Raw genomic sequence first — 15,933 nt, forward strand, 5'->3', positions numbered from 1 at the left:
CAAGAACATACCCAGCATGCACACCCCCGAAAACGGAGTATGGCTGCCTACATGGCAGGGTAAAAACGGTCATACACGTAAAAGCCCACTCGTGTGCATACGAGTGAACGTGGGAGTTGCAGCCCTCGAACGCAGAAGAAGAAGAAGAAGGTCTCTGACCAAGGAAAGGTGCTATATAAATATTCAAATCAATCAAATGACTGTAAAGTGCTTACAGCTTTGTCTCTGACCAAAGACAGGTGCCGTATAAGTATCCGTATCTTTTTATTTAGTTAATTTTTTTTTCATTCCTATTTAGCATTTTATTTATCAAATTGATTATTTATTTTTTCACTTTGTGTATCTTATTTTACTTTATTTTATTTTATTTTCCTTATTTAAATTTTTTTTTTTCATTCCTATTTATCATTTTATTTATCAAATTGATTATCTGTTTATTTTTTTCCACTTTGTGTATCTTATTTTACTTCATTTTATTTTATTTTCCCTCAAGGCCTGACAAAGTGCGTTGTGTTACGCTGCTGGTCAGGCATCTGCTTAGCAGATGTGGTGTAGCGTGTATGGATTTGTCAGAATACAGTGACACCTCCTTGAGTAAATGAACTGAACTGAACTGCATCCATATCCATCAGTGGTCTCGTGACGGAGGACGGGCGTAATGAAAGTGAAATGATTTCAGAGTGTCGATGTCGATACGATACACTGCTGGGTGGAGAATCTGTTTCAAGCAAACACATACTCTTTGAATGTCAGAGTCTGAAATCGTTTTTACCAAACTTCTCGGAAAATTCTTTTGAATGTATTTTTGACAATTTCAAGATGTTATCTGCTATTGCAGAAGGTTTGCTGCATAGTCCAATGGGACATTTGTTATAATTGTTACAGTTGTTTGATGTTAGCGTTTCCTTCTATATTGTGCCTATGTCTCCCCTTTTAATGTCTTATTTTTTTCCAATGCTCTGTATCTTTCCCCACCCCCCCACCCCCCACACACACATATGCGCACACACACATACACACACATCATTCATCACCCTCTGCCCAATACCGTTCCCACCTCCACGCTCCGCCCCCCACACCCCCCACCCTTTTTTTTTTTTTTTTTCGTCTAATATCACGTTAAACTGAAGACTACTACTACTACACTGCTGGGTTTCAGAGCAAGAAGATGCAGGTGGAGGTGCTGCCGACAGAACGTGCCTTGCTGGGCTTCCTCCTGGCCAAGATCCACAAACTGGACCCTGACCTGATCGTGGTAAGACTGGCTGGGGTAGGGGTGGATCTTAAAGGGGTGGACGGACCCCGATCTGATCGTGGTAAGACTAGGTTAGGGGTGGATCGTGAAGGGGTGGATGGACCCCGATCTGATCGTGGTAAGACTAGGTTAGGGGTGGATCGTGAAGGGGTGGATGGACCCTGATCTGATCGTGGTAAGACTAGGTTAGGGGTGGATCGTGAAGGGGTGGATGGACGCTGATCTGATCGTGGTAAAGCAGGGGTAGTGGTGGATCTTAAAAGGGTGGATAGACCATGATCTGATCGTGGTAAGACTAGGTTAGGGTTGGATCATGAAGGGGTGGATGGACCCTGATCTGATCGTGGTAAGACTAGGTTAGGGGTGGATCGTAAAGGGGTGGAAGGACCCTGATCTGATCGTGGTAAAGCAGGGGTAGGGGTGGATGGATTGTGATCTGATCATAGATAGAAACACAGGTAGATTTAGAAGCTTTGAATTTATATGAAAACACTGAATTTATGAGGTAGATTTAGAAGCTTTGAATTTATATGAAAACACTGAATTTATGAGGTAGATTTAGAAGCATTGAAGTCTGTTGATAGATGAAGGAGCATAGAATCTATGAGATACACATAGAAGAACTGGATTTATGACAAAAAGAAGCACTGAATTTACAAGACAGATGATTGAAGCTGTCCGTTTGTTGAGAATTTTGCATGCTTGAAATATGAGCATGGCCTATTTTCGAAAATCCGACCCCCAACAGAGAAAGGAAAGACAGGATCGACTTAGAGGTAGAGAAAAACGAACGAATCGAGGGGGCCGTGTCGAATCGAGTACACAGAATGTAAGAATACAATACAGACAAGCCGCATGCAGCAAAATAAGGACAAATGAATACGCTTAATAGCCAAAAAAAGTGTAAGACGAGACAGAGCGTAAACCTGACAAGATGGCGTGGAGAGCCTTGGCCAAAGGAATGATTCAGCGCTTATAGCTTTTAGAGGCGTTTTGATTGGCTGACAGCGGACCGGGGCAAGACAGCTCGTCTTTTCACTGTTAGCCGCGCGAAATTTGGCCAAGCAGAGCAAACCGATAGGCCTAGTTTGCATCAGTTTGACATGGTAAGTATATGTAACACCAAACATGGAGTATAATACAAACTCCTCCTTTCTGTTCCAAGGTCATGATATGATAGTTGAAGCTGTCTACCCCCGAAAACGGAGTATGACTGCCTACATGGTGGGGTAAGTGGAGTGATGGCCTAGAGGTAACGCGTCCACCTAGGAAGCGAGAGAATCTAAGCGTGCTGGTTCGAATCACGGCTCAGCCCTTTACATTTTCAGCCCCCTCCACTAGACCTTGAGTGGTGGTCTGGACGCTAGTCGAGGTCTTGTTTGCAGCATGCACTTAGCGCGTGTAAAAGAACCCACGGCAACAAAAGAGTTGTTCCTGGCAAAATTCTGTAGAAAATCCAAGGAAAAGGAAATAAATTGCACGCAGGAAAAAATACAAAAAAAAAATGGGTGGGGCTGTAGTGTAGCGACGCGCTCTCCCTGGGGAGAGCAGCCCGAATTTCACACAGAGAAATCTGTTGTGATAAAAAGAAATACAAATACAAAAATGGTCATACATGTAAAAGCCTACTTGTGTACATACGAGTGAATGTGGGAGCTGCAGCCCACGAACGAAGTAGAAGAAGCTGTCTGTTCGTTGTTTTTTTTTTTTTTTTTTTTTTTTTGGTTTTTTTGCTGCCCCATCATCTGCACCGTTTCAGTGGCATTACTCCCACGCCGCTCATTTAGATTCCCCCATACACGGCCACACCCGGGTTCGTCCGTCGCAGTTCCAACGTCGGCAGTCCACAGGGAACCATCGATGTTAGGTCGCCAGGAGGCCACACACCAGAGAAGACCCTGCATTGCTGCTGAGTCACTTCGGTGGTGTTCAGTGGTGCCTGTTCTGATTTTACGTACTCAGGACATCACCTACTAAGCCCCCTACTTCGTCGATGATTTTGTATGCTAGAAAAATGAGCACCGCTTGTTTTCCCGTTCCAGGGTCATGACATATATGGATTTGACCTGGACATTCTGCTGCACAGAATTAGCGCCAACAAAATCCCCCACTGGTCCAAGATCGGACGTCTCAAGCGCAGTGTGATGCCAAAGCTATCGGTAAGAGAAAAGTGGAAGGTGATTGTTTTTTTTTGGGGGGGATCTTGTTTGTTGTTTCTTTGTCTGATGGAGTTATCAACAATAAGATAAGATGAGAAGATAAGAAAAACTTTATTATCTCCAACTGGAGAAATTTGGTCAGGTGCATTATCACAGCATAGACAAGTAAACAACATGGGGACCATAAGTGTAAAAGTCAACAACACTTTTACGAATATTACAAAGATACAAATGTAAAAAATATTACATACACCGTTTCATACATCCATCCACACACTGCAGGTGATAACTAGTATTCTTAATGTAAAAACAGAAAGAATTAAGAAACATTATTTGAATATAATTATAAACATAGCCTACTATGCAGCACATTGATTATAATAGACAGATAAGATAAGAATAAAGATAAATTGCGGAAAACCGCAACGAGATAATCAGCACACACCCGCACCCCCACCCCACACACACGGATTACCTGATTAAACAAGAGTAATAAACCTATGTTCTCAAATGAAAGCATTTCACATATTCGCTTTTAAAAACATTGCAATTAATTATTACATCGTAATAGAGAGGTCAGGGATGAAGTTTGTTTTGTTGTTGTTGTTGTTGTCATTGAGCCTATCCTGTTGGTGTTCACTGTTTCTGATGCATCCGTACTGTTAAAATCTGTTATAATAATAATAATAAAAATAATGGATACTTATGTAGCACACTATCCAGAAATCTGCTCTAGGTGCTTTACAAAAACGCTTTTGTTAACATAAAACATTATATCTATGTTACATACACACACCAAAATGTGACTCCACACACACACACACACACACACACACACACACACACACACACACACACACACACACACACACACACACACTGCATACATACATTTTAACATACATGTGTATCTAACAGCTACCCTAACACATACACACACATAGGCAGGCACAAACTTACATAAACACACACACACACATTACACATTCATATATATGCATGTAGTTATGTACACATACATATGTATACACACATAGTCAATCACAGCAAACGCAAAGGAAGTGGACCTGCCACAATTGAACTTATTGCTGAGGGAAAAGGTGACTTTTGAGACGAGATTTATGGCTCAAGATGGAGCTTGTAGGTCATTGAGGTAATTTTATCAAGACATCTTGCTATGGTGCATATTCTTACAGCTCTATGGGCTTTATCTGCAAATGTGGTAAAAAAAAAAAAAAAAAAAATTTAATTATTTTTTTTGGTACATACATACGAGTCAGTCGTTCAGTGTGTCAGTCATTGTTTTTTGGGTTTTTTTTGTTTTGGTTTTTTTTTTCTTTAAAAAAAAAAAAAAAAGAAGAAAAAAGAAGTAATAATTCAACACATGCTGAATGTACACATACGTATGAGTCAGTTTCTCACTATGTAAGTCATCGTTGTTGTTTTTTTTGTTGTTGTTTCTTTTGTATTGTTTGTTTTTAAGTTCAGAAAAGAAAAGAAAAAAAATTAAGTCATAAATGTCAACACACGCTGACTTCCCTGGTCGTGCAGGGCGGGTTCGGCCGGGCCACATTTGCGGAGAAAACGGCCATGTGCGGCCGTCTCCTTTGTGACGTGAAGATCTCGGCCAAGGAACTGATCCGCTGCAAGAGCTACGACTTGACGGAACTGGTCTCCCATATCCTCCACGCCAAGCGACAGCAGCTGGACTACGATGAGATCAAGGAGATGTATGGGTAAGGTGGCTTTACCTCTCCCCCCCCCCACCCCCCCCGCACCCGCACCCCCATCCCAGCCCCCCCAGCCCCATCCCACCCACCCCCAGCCCCCCACCCCCCCCGTCCTCCCCCGCCTCTACAGATAACGGAATAGTTTGTTGATGGTATCTCCCAGTTCGTGATGTACACCATCATAGCGGCTTTGCCCATAGTGAAGCGTCACCTGAATGACAGCATTCCTCTCACATACACGCGCGTGCACGTGCGTGCGCACACATACACATGTGCATTCACACATACACACACACATACTTTCTCTCTCTCTTTCTCTTTTTTACACACATTCTCACACACACACACACACAAACACGCATTCACACACACATATTCACACATGCGTGTGCGCACATACACTTGCACACACACACACACACACACATGTGCACACTCACACACACAGACATATACAAGAGATATGCAACAAATACGCAGTAAAACAGATATGAAAGCACAAACACAAGCCCAACACTACACATAAAAGCGCACACACACACACACACACACACACACTCCTTCTTCTTTGTCTCTGTTTCAGACTCATCCTCTTTCTCTCTCTCTCTCTCTCTCTCTCTCTCTCTCTGTCCCCAGGACGTCAGGCAGTTTGCTGAAGCTGGTGGAGCTGACGCTGATGGACTCGACGTTTGTTCTGAGGATCCTGTATGAACTCAACGTCATCCCACTGGCTCTTCAAATCACAGCCATCTGCGGCAACACTATGGTCAGAAAACACATACTCTTTGAATGTCAGAGTCTGAAATCGTTTTTACCAAACTTCTCGGAAAATTCTTTTGAATGTATTTTTGACAGTTTCAAGATGCTATCTGCTATTGCAGAAGGTTTGCTGCATAGTCCAATTGGACATTTGTTATAGTTGTTACAGTTGTTTGATGTTAGCGTTTCCTTCTATATTGTGCCTATGTCTCCCGTTTTAATGCTTTATTTTTTCAAATGCTCTGTATCTTTCCCCACCACACACACACACACGCACACACGCGCACACACACACCATTTCTCACCCTCTGCCCAATACCGTTCCCTCCACCAAACCCCGCCCTCCACCCTCCCGCCCCCCCCCCCCACCCCCCTTTTTTTTTTTCTTTTTTTTCTTTTTTTTTTTTTTTTTTTCTGTCTAATATCACTTAAAGTGGAAGACGTTAAACTGAAGACTACTACTATGGTCAGTGCCTTTCTCTCCGTCCTGTCGCTCCCTGTCTTATGGGTCATAGGCCTCTGTTGGTCAGTGCTGACCATGGAAAACAGCCATCTGTGGCAACACTATGATAGAAAATTTCCTTTATGGGAATTAGGTGCCACTCCAAAAATTCAAAGCTGTCTAAGGCCCCTATTGGAGTCTTTCGTCTGAAATGGTTGTGAACAGTACGGTCCTGATCGTGGCCTTTCATTTGGAGTGTGTCATGAATAAGATTTCTGTTACCTATAACACATACCCAGGCTCCCACCTTCCTCTACCAATTCCGATCAAGGACAATAACAAAATCGTGTGGGGCACACTTTTTTTTTTTTTTACACATTCTTACTTGTTGAAGGGGGAACAGGCCCCTCGATGTATTCCCTGTGATGAGCCTCTCACCTTGAAACACGTGCTCCTTGACTGTTGGGATCTGCATGACGTTAGACACAGATACTACACGGCAGTTTCTTTGAAGACCTTGTTTAGTGATGTCCCTCTGTGGACGCTGATGGACTTCTTGAAAGAAGTGAACATTTTTAATCAGATTTGAAGGTTTTAAACTATGGAAGGTTTTTTAACTTTTGAGTGGAAAGCTAAAAGTGGTGACTTGTTTTGTTTTTTTTTGTTTTGTTTTTTACCCTTGTAGTAGGTATTAACGTTGCAATAGACTTGAGATGGCCTTAGTGGTCGGCGAGGCTCTAAGCACCATAATTTCATTTCATTTCAATAAGGAAATCATTTTTATCTTCCTTTCTTGCACATTTATTCTTCCAGAACCCCTTTCCCACAACAAAATATAATCACGAACACATTCTTACCACCGGCCTAACGCTCTCTCTCATTCAGTTCAATTCCTAACCTACTTCAAAAATTCAACATCACTTTAGATCTAGACATAACAATGAAAGACAAGCTCAGACGAAGAACCAAAACTTACATTTTGAATCCTGAGGAGGGAGCCAGCTAAACAAAATCACACAAGGAGGGTCGCTGGTACTCAACAGTCTGGCACTTCAAATTTTAGATACATTCATCCTACTTTCACAGGGATCAGGTTCGACATCGGTCATCGGTCATTGACGCATTTAATTTTGAAATGACCTATTGTTTTTCAAGTTGCCAGGTCACATGACTTATTGTTTTTATGACCAGTCGGTCAACCAAAGTAACCATCTCTCTCTCTCTCTCTCTCTTTAACGATCGCAATCGCTTTGTCGTCTGCTCTTACAGGAAATGACTATAAACTGGTTTATTAAAATACGGATCCGTGACGAAACGAAATCCGAAACGAATCTTTATCGCTGCCTTTCGCGAGCTTCGGCGAGAAGAATTGGCGTTCCCACTTTTGCATTAACCGAGTGCAGTTTGTGTGTGCAAAACCAAGGGTTGTCCTTGCGTCCTCTTCCCGCAAGGCATAATCGCCTGACAGCAGTAAATGAGCCAGTCGTATATGTTTTCTAGTCAACGCAGAAGACCAGAACATTGCATTTTCTTGTCAGAAATCAATGACATTCTTAACTTTCTAGTCAATGAATGACCAGAATGGCCAATGTATTACATTTTCCTTTCATTTGTGCATTATTAAAGTTTGAAAAAGCGCGGGACGGGTGATATTTGACCTATTGATTTTCAAAATGACCTATTGATTTTATGTTCTTCTGGTCATATGACCTATTGTCTATTGAACCCAACCTGATCTCTGCTTTCATCCTACAGCATTCTCTGTACAGATTTCATGCTCGCATCTCTCTCTCTCAAACCAAAAAGTGAAGTCGATCCGTTGACTCCTCGTCCCAGCTTCCGACTCTCCAGTCCGACCAATCAGAAGGGAGCACACAAAAATCATGCGTTTCGATCCCTGACAGTGCGTTCACCTGAAATTGTGTACTGGGAACGCTGAAGATGTTGTGTCCTATTATCCTGCCTGACTGGAGACGTCCGTGTGTTCTTCAGGCTCGGACGTTGATGGGAGGTCGCTCAGAGCGGAACGAGTACCTGCTGCTCCATGCCTTCACAGAGAAAGGCTTCATCTGCCCCGACAAGGAGTTCAAACAGAAAGCCAAGCCCCAGGTGGTAAGTGAACGAATGAATGATACGCATACTTATATATTGCCATCACCCCGAAAACATGGTATGGCTGCCTACATGGTGGGGTAAAAACGATCATACACGTAAAAGCCCACTCGTGTACATATGAGTGAACGTGGGAGTTGCAGCCTATGAACGAAAAAGAAGAGAAGATATTGCGCCTATCCTCGGTCGGAGTCCAAGCTCTAACCACTTTACAAACTTGGGGTCTTTGCAAAACAGGCTGCCTACCTGGGTAGATCCGACTGACGGCTGCCATTGGGTGCTCATCATTCGTTTCCTGTGTCATTCCATCATATTTCAGGCACATACATGTTCAGATGGACATGTAACACTTCACATGAATGACTGTTTTGTTTATTTACCCGGCAATGTAGGCAGCTATACTCTTTTGGGTGTGCATGCTGGGTATGTTCTTGTTTCCATAAACCACCAAACACTGACATGCATTACAGGATTTTTAATATGCATATTTTATCTTCTGCGTGCAAATACACACGTAGGGGGTTCAGTCACAAGCAGGTTTACACATGTCGACCTGGGAGATAGCACAAATCTCCACCCTTTACCCACCAGGCACTGTCACCGAGATTCAAACCCGGGACCCTCAGGTTGAAAGCCCAATGCTTTAACCACTCGGCTATTGCACCCGTAAGTGATGGAGATTGATTTGTGACTGACCCAGGATTCATACAGGCGTGTGCTAAGACGGCAAACGGACAGTTGCAGTCTCACCCCTATGTGTATGTGCATGTGGCAGGTGGAGGGGGAAGGGGAGGAGGATGAGGAGGGTGGCCCCAGCAGCAAGAAGGGACAGCAGGGTCGTCGCAAACCGGCATACGCTGGCGGCTTGGTGCTGGAGCCAAAGAAAGGTACGGTCATCCTGCCTGTGTGTGTGTGTGTTCGTGTGTGTGCCTTGCTGCATCCCTCTGCCATCCACTGCCATTCTGTTTCTTCTTCTCTTTCCTATTCCACTGTATTTGTATATGTATTTCTTTTTATCACAACAGATTTCTCTGTGTGAAATTCGGGCTGCTGTCCCCAGGGAGAGCGTGTCGCTACACTACAGCGCCACCCATTTTTTTTGGTATTTTTTCCTGTGTGCAGTTTTATTTGTTTTTCCTATCGAAGTGGATTTTTCTATGGAATTTGCCAGGAACAACCCTTTTGTTGCAGTGGGTTCTTTTACGTGCGCTAAGTGCATGCTGCACACAGGACCTCGGTTTATCGTCTCATCCGTATGACTAGCGCCCAAACCACCACTCAAGGTCTAGTGGAGGGGGAGAAAATATCAGCGGTTGAGCCCTGATTCGAAACAGCGCACTCAGATTCTCTGGCTTCCTAGGTGGACGCGTTACCTCTAGGCCACCACTCCACTGTCGGTTACCTAGGAGGATCCAACAGACACAGGTGTGCTCTCTGTCTCTCCCTGTGTTGCTGCATTCCTCTACCTCATCCTCTCTCTCTTCTGCTCTTCTCTATTCCTCTTTTTGAATTACCCTGAAGGACTCTCTCTTTTGCTCTTATCTATTCCTCTTTTTGAATTACCCAGAAGGACTCTCTCTCTCTCTCTCTCTCTCTCTCTCTCTCTCTCTCTCTCTCTCTCTCTCTTGCTCTTCTCTATTCTTCTTTTTGAGTTACCCAGAAGGACTCTCTCTCTTTTGCTCCTCTCTATTCCTCTTTTTGAGTTACCCAGAAGGACTCTCTCTCTCTTCTGCTCTTCTCTGTTCCTCTTTTTGAGTTACCCAGAAGGGTCCTTTCTCTCTCTCTTCTGCTCCTCCCTGTTCCTCTTTGAGTTACCCAAAAGTGTCAATAGACTTCTTGTATGCCGTGTTTCTGTGACAGTTAAAATAAGTCCAGTGCATGCTGTGATCTTGGATGGAAGAGGAGGCGCTATGCTAAAATTGGTCAGGTGTTGGACGAATGATCCGGTGTTCATGAACGATTGAGGTTTGAGGCTGGATTTCCGCTTGGCATTGTGTCCTTGGGAAAGGCTTTTTCCTCAGATTTTCCTACCTGTATGTGTGGATGGGTGGCTGACTTTGGTTTCGGAAGGTGTTTTTTTTTGTTTTGTTTGTTTTTTTTTGTTGTCCTAACCCCGCTTCCCCCGTGCCGCCTCTCACACACACCCTTCCAATATTATGTTTTTTCTTTCTCCAGTCACTGACACTCTTCCTCTCCATTTTAGATTTTGTACTCTGTCTTTTCCACATTCTGTTCTCTCTCTCTCTGTCTGTCTGTCTGTCTGTGTCTGTCTCTTCCTTTCTTAGTCCCCTGCCCCTTGCCCCCACCACACCCCCTCCCCTCCACCTCAACCGCCCCCCTTTTCATCCGAATATACAGAAATGTCGACTTCTAATTAATAATAACAATCATCATTATGATAGAAATGATAATAATCCAAATGATAATAATATCATTTATTTTCAGTCTAATATCATCATCTTAGATGAACAGACTATAAATAAATAAGCGAAGCGAAAGGTTTTAATGAATGGAGAGGATTGGGACCCCGCCTTTCCATGCCGAGCCCTGAACACGGTGGAGGATACATTTAACGTTAATCTGTGTGTCAAGTTTCTACGACAAGTTCATTTTGCTGCTTTTTCCTCAGATTTTCCTACCTGTATGTGTGGATGGGTGGCTGACTTTGGTTTCGGAAGGTTTTAATGAATGGAGAGGATAGGGACCCCGCCTTCCCATGCCGAGCCCTGGACACGGTGGAGGATACGTTTAACGTTAATCTGTGTGTCAGGTTTCTACGACAAGTTCGTTTTGCTGCTTTTTCCTCAGATTTTCCTACCTGTATGTGTGGATGGGTGGCTGACTTTGGTTTCGGAAGGTTTTAATGAATGGAAAGGATTGGGACCTGCCTTCCCATGCCGAGCCCTGGACATGGTGGAGGATACATTTAATGTTAACTCACTCAGTACGGCCAGTCCTCTCTTCTCCTCTACACAGACCCCTCGGATGTCCAGTGGGTGTCTGAATGACCCAACCTTTAGCTTCCGTCGTCAGAATTGTGGTATTCTTTGTCAACATTCACCTCTTCAGTATAAGAGCCTTCCGCTTGCAATATTTTGATGGTGGTAATTGGGGTGAAACGCTGTTAACGTCGTCTCTTTCGCCGTTCGTATGGAGAGAGTTAATCTGTGTGTCAGGTTTCTACGACAAGTTCATTTTGCTGCTGGATTTCAACTCCCTGTACCCGTCCATCATACAGGAGTACAACATCTGTTTCACCACCATCGCCCGCTCGCCACAGGCACAGGTGAGTTCGTTACACAGTGGTTGTTTCGTTGATGTTTCGCTTGTCAGTTTAACGACTTCTCTTTTACGAAGTCCTTTAAATAATTTCCTGTAATTGTATTAGATTTTTTTTTTTTTTCTTTTTTTCTTTTTTTTCAAATTTCACCCACATTTCACCCTCATTTGCCCAGTTTCCCCCAACCCTCCATTCATTCACATCTCCCACCCCTTCTAACCGATAAATGTCTTCAATCACCGATTTGTGTGACGGGACATTAAACAAAATTCCTCCTCCTCGTTGATGTTTTATTCTCTGCTCTTCCTTTGTTACCCTTCTGGAAATGTCCTGTGTCGACACAAGAACCTATGGTGAACGCTGCTCCTCGTATCAGAAACAACCTTCCACATCATATCCGTTCATCTGACTCTTGCCTCTGCCTTCTGATCTTTCTTTTACACACACGCATACACACTCATGCATACGTGTAACATTTTGTGTTTATGACCGTTTTGTTTGTTTACCCCGCCATGTAGGCAGCCATTCTCTGATTTCAGGGGTGTGCATGCCAGGTATGTACTTGTATCCGTAACCCACCAAACACTGACTTGGATTACAGGATCTTTAATGTGCGTATCTGATCTTCTGCATGTGTTTACACATGAAGGGGGTTCAGGCACTGGCAGGTCTGCACACACATGTTGACCTGGGAGATCGGAAAAATCTCCACACTTTACCCACCAGGCGCCAGTGTGTATACACACGAAGGGGGTTCAGGCACTAGCAGGTCTGCACACACATGCTGACCTGGGAGATCAGAAAAATCTCCACCCTTTACCCACCAGGCGCTGTCACAGAGATTTGAACCCGGGACCCTCAGACTGAAAATCCAATGCTTTAACCACTTGGCCATTGTGCCGGTTTGGAGATGTTGGAATGTGTGTGTGTGTGTGTGGCCCAGGAGGAGGAGGATCTTGTCCTACCGTCAGCGGATCTGGATCCTGGCATCCTACCCACAGAGATCCGAAAACTGGTGGAGAGCCGACGACAGGTGAAACAGCTGATGAAGACACCGGACATCTCACATGAACAGCTCATGCAGGTGTGTGTGTGTTGTGTTGTGTGTGTGTGCGTGTGCGCTTATGTGTGTGTGTGTGTGAGAGAGAGAGAGAGAGAGAGAAAGGGGGGGACAGAGATTGTGTGTATATGGAAGAGAATATGAATACAAATACAAGTTTTAGCTACTTTCGTTTTCTCTGCCATAGGCGGGTAGTAGTTTGCACAGGACAGGAATCAGACCCCTGCCGGAGTCTGCTCTAGTGGGTCACGCACGGTAAGTATGTTACTTAAACGTAATTTTAGGAAGAAAATTTCCTTTTATTTAGATAAGGCCTTTGTCCAGTCTGAAAAGGGGGTAATGACACAATCGGTGCAATGATAACAATTATTAAACAAGAGAGGCAAGGCCTTCAAGACTCACTTGTGATAAATTACGTCCCCCAGCATTAATTACAGAGTAATTTCCCTTTTTTACTATCCGCATCAAAACATTTGCAAAATAAATAAAAATTCCATGCTTAGCAAAAGAAGTTCCTGTTTGAACAAAAAATGATAATAATGACTCCTCTTGTTGTTGTGTCAGAATAAGAGGTCAAAGTGCCAAGTTTAGAGAATACAAAAAATATAAATATAACAGTAAATGCAGTTTGGATATAATTAGGCTTCTTTTTTTTTCTTTTTTTGTGCCCATCCCAGAGGTGCAATATTGTTTTAAACAAGATGACTGGAAAGAACTGAATTTTTTCCTATTTTTATGCCTAATTTGATGTCAACTGACAAAGTATTTGCAGAGAAAACGTCAATGTTAAAGTTTACCACGACACACACACACACACACACACACACACAGACAACCGAACACTGGTTTAAAACATAGACTCACTTTGTTTACACAAGTGAGTCAATAAAACAGGAGGAAGGTGGCAGAGTGGTTAAGACGCTCACCTGCCAACACAGAGTCTGTGAGGGTCTGGGTTTGAATCCCGCTCTCGCCCTTTCTCCCAAGTTTGACTGGAAAATCAAACTGAGCGTCTAGTCATTCGGATGAGACGATGAACCAAGGTCCCGTGTGCACCACCGCAGTGACTCAGCAGCAGTGCAGGGTCTCCTCTGGTGTGTGGCCTCCTGGTGACCTAACATCGATGGTTCCCTGTGGATTGCCGATGCTGGAACTGCGACGGACGAACCCGGGTGTGGCTGTGTATGGGGGAATCTAAATGAGCGGCGTGGGAGTAATGCCACTGAAACGGTGCAGATGATGGGGCAGCAAAAAAAAAGAAAGAAAAAAAAAGGTCCCGTGTGCAGCACGCACTTGGCGCACTGAAAAAGAACAAATGATTTGAGAATGTTGTCCTCTGGCAGAATTCTGTTGAAGAAATCCACTTTGAAGGGCACACAGATATATATGTATATCGTAAAGTTCAGTCTATAAGCCGCGACTAGGTCTAGTGGAGGGGGAGAAAATATCGGCGGCTGAGCCGTGATTCGAACCAGCGTGCTTAGATTCTCTCGCTTCCTAGGCGGACGCGTTACCTCTAAGCCATCACTCCACGTTATATGGAGTTTTCAGTTCTTTACATGTGTGCACTGTCAATGAGAACTTGATGCTAAAAGATCCGCCTATTAGTATAGATGGAATGAAGAGAAAAAAAAAAGTATAGATGGAATGATTGTTTTTTTGCACTATTAACGAGCACATTTTGCTGGTCTAAGATCTGCCCATTAGTTTTGATCTATGAGATTTGTTGGTTATTAATGCTTTTGTTCAGCTACCAGAATTATTGATGTGGATATTGTTTCACAAAAGATAGTAATGTTTCATACTGGTTTTCTAGATTCTACAATTGTATTTGAATATACCGTAAAGTTCGGTCTATAAGCCGCGACTTTTTATCCCAGCTTCAACCTCTGCGGCTCATACAATGATGCGGCTTATTTGCGGATTTTAACGATCCCGGGAGTGTCACGTTCTCGTCTATTCTTAGCTGCCCTTCAGCTCACCAAAATCATGATTTCTGTCCATGAATTTTTGGATGAGCTTCAGGACAGTGTGCTAACTGTTCACATTTTATAAATCAAATCCGCACAAATTAAAGCCTTCAGATCAGCATTCAGTTCTACTCTGCTCAAGCGTACACCCTCATCATGCCGAAAACGTGACATTTTGCCTATGATGCAGCCTTCAAATTGAAGGCGATCAACCTAGCAGACGAACCAGCAGCGACCTCCACCTTCATGTTCATGAAGTGAAAGTGAGGCTGAAGTCAGTGACAAGATGGCGGAGGAAGCTGTGCTGGTTCTCTTCAACTCGGACGCTGAAAACGAAGATTTTAGTGGATTCAGTGAGCAGGATGACATATAAATATGACTATCCTTAAATTATGGATCTTATTTTCTTTGTGTTTATTTATTATTATTTTTGCTTGCTTTTCTTTGTGTTGTTCCCGCTTGTGTTTATTTCATAACCTACAGTATCAACAGCTTTTCTGTAGTATCAGTATGTGTTCGGGTACCGGAAATAAGTGCGGCTTATAAGCCGGTGTGGCTTATGTATGTATAAAGTTAAATTTTTTCCAAAATTTAGTGGGTGCGGCTTATATACCAGTGTGCTCAATAGACCGAACTTCAGACGGGCGCAATAGCCAAATGGTTAAAGCGTTGGACTTTCAATCTGAGTGTCCCGGATTCGAATCTCGGTGACGGCGCCTGGTGGGTAAAGGGTGGAGATTTTTATGATCTCCCAGGTCAACATATGTGCTGACCTGCTAGTGCCTGAACCCCCTTCGTGTGTAAACGCAAGCAAAAGATCAAATACGCACGTTAAAGATCCTGTAATCCATGTCAGCGTTCGGTGGGTTATGGAAACAAGTACATACCCAGCATGCACACCCCCGAAAGCGGAGTATGGCTGCCTACATGGCAGGGTTAAATCGGTCATACACGTAAAAGCCCACTCGTGTATATACAAGTGAACGTGGGAGTTGCAGCCCACGAACAAAGAAGAACGAACTTTACGGTACATGCACTCAAGGCCTAAGCGTTGGGTTACGCTGCTTGTCAGGCATCTGCCTAGCAGATGTGGTGTAGCATATGCGGATTTGTCCAGATGCAGTGACGCCTCCTTGAGAAACAGACTGGTGTAAAGATGAAAGAAG

At 43.6% G+C, this 15,933-nt stretch overlaps 1 protein-coding gene across 1 annotated transcript in view; it reads left to right on the forward strand.

Annotated features, from left to right (window-relative positions):
• Positions 1-15,933, forward strand: part of LOC143288993 (DNA polymerase alpha catalytic subunit-like) — a 77,640-nt gene that overhangs the window by 36,693 nt on the left and 25,014 nt on the right. The window contains exons 20-27 of the mRNA XM_076597734.1: positions 1,160-1,255; positions 3,298-3,414; positions 4,966-5,150; positions 5,781-5,910; positions 8,338-8,457; positions 9,233-9,344; positions 11,634-11,743; positions 12,681-12,821. Of these exons, the coding sequence (XP_076453849.1) occupies positions 1,160-1,255; positions 3,298-3,414; positions 4,966-5,150; positions 5,781-5,910; positions 8,338-8,457; positions 9,233-9,344; positions 11,634-11,743; positions 12,681-12,821 (1,011 nt within the window). The remainder of the gene's footprint in view (positions 1-1,159; positions 1,256-3,297; positions 3,415-4,965; positions 5,151-5,780; positions 5,911-8,337; positions 8,458-9,232; positions 9,345-11,633; positions 11,744-12,680; positions 12,822-15,933) is intronic.

Source organism: Babylonia areolata, chromosome 13 (genome assembly GCF_041734735.1).
Source record: "Babylonia areolata isolate BAREFJ2019XMU chromosome 13, ASM4173473v1, whole genome shotgun sequence".
Lineage (NCBI taxonomy): Eukaryota > Metazoa > Mollusca > Gastropoda > Neogastropoda > Buccinidae > Babylonia > Babylonia areolata.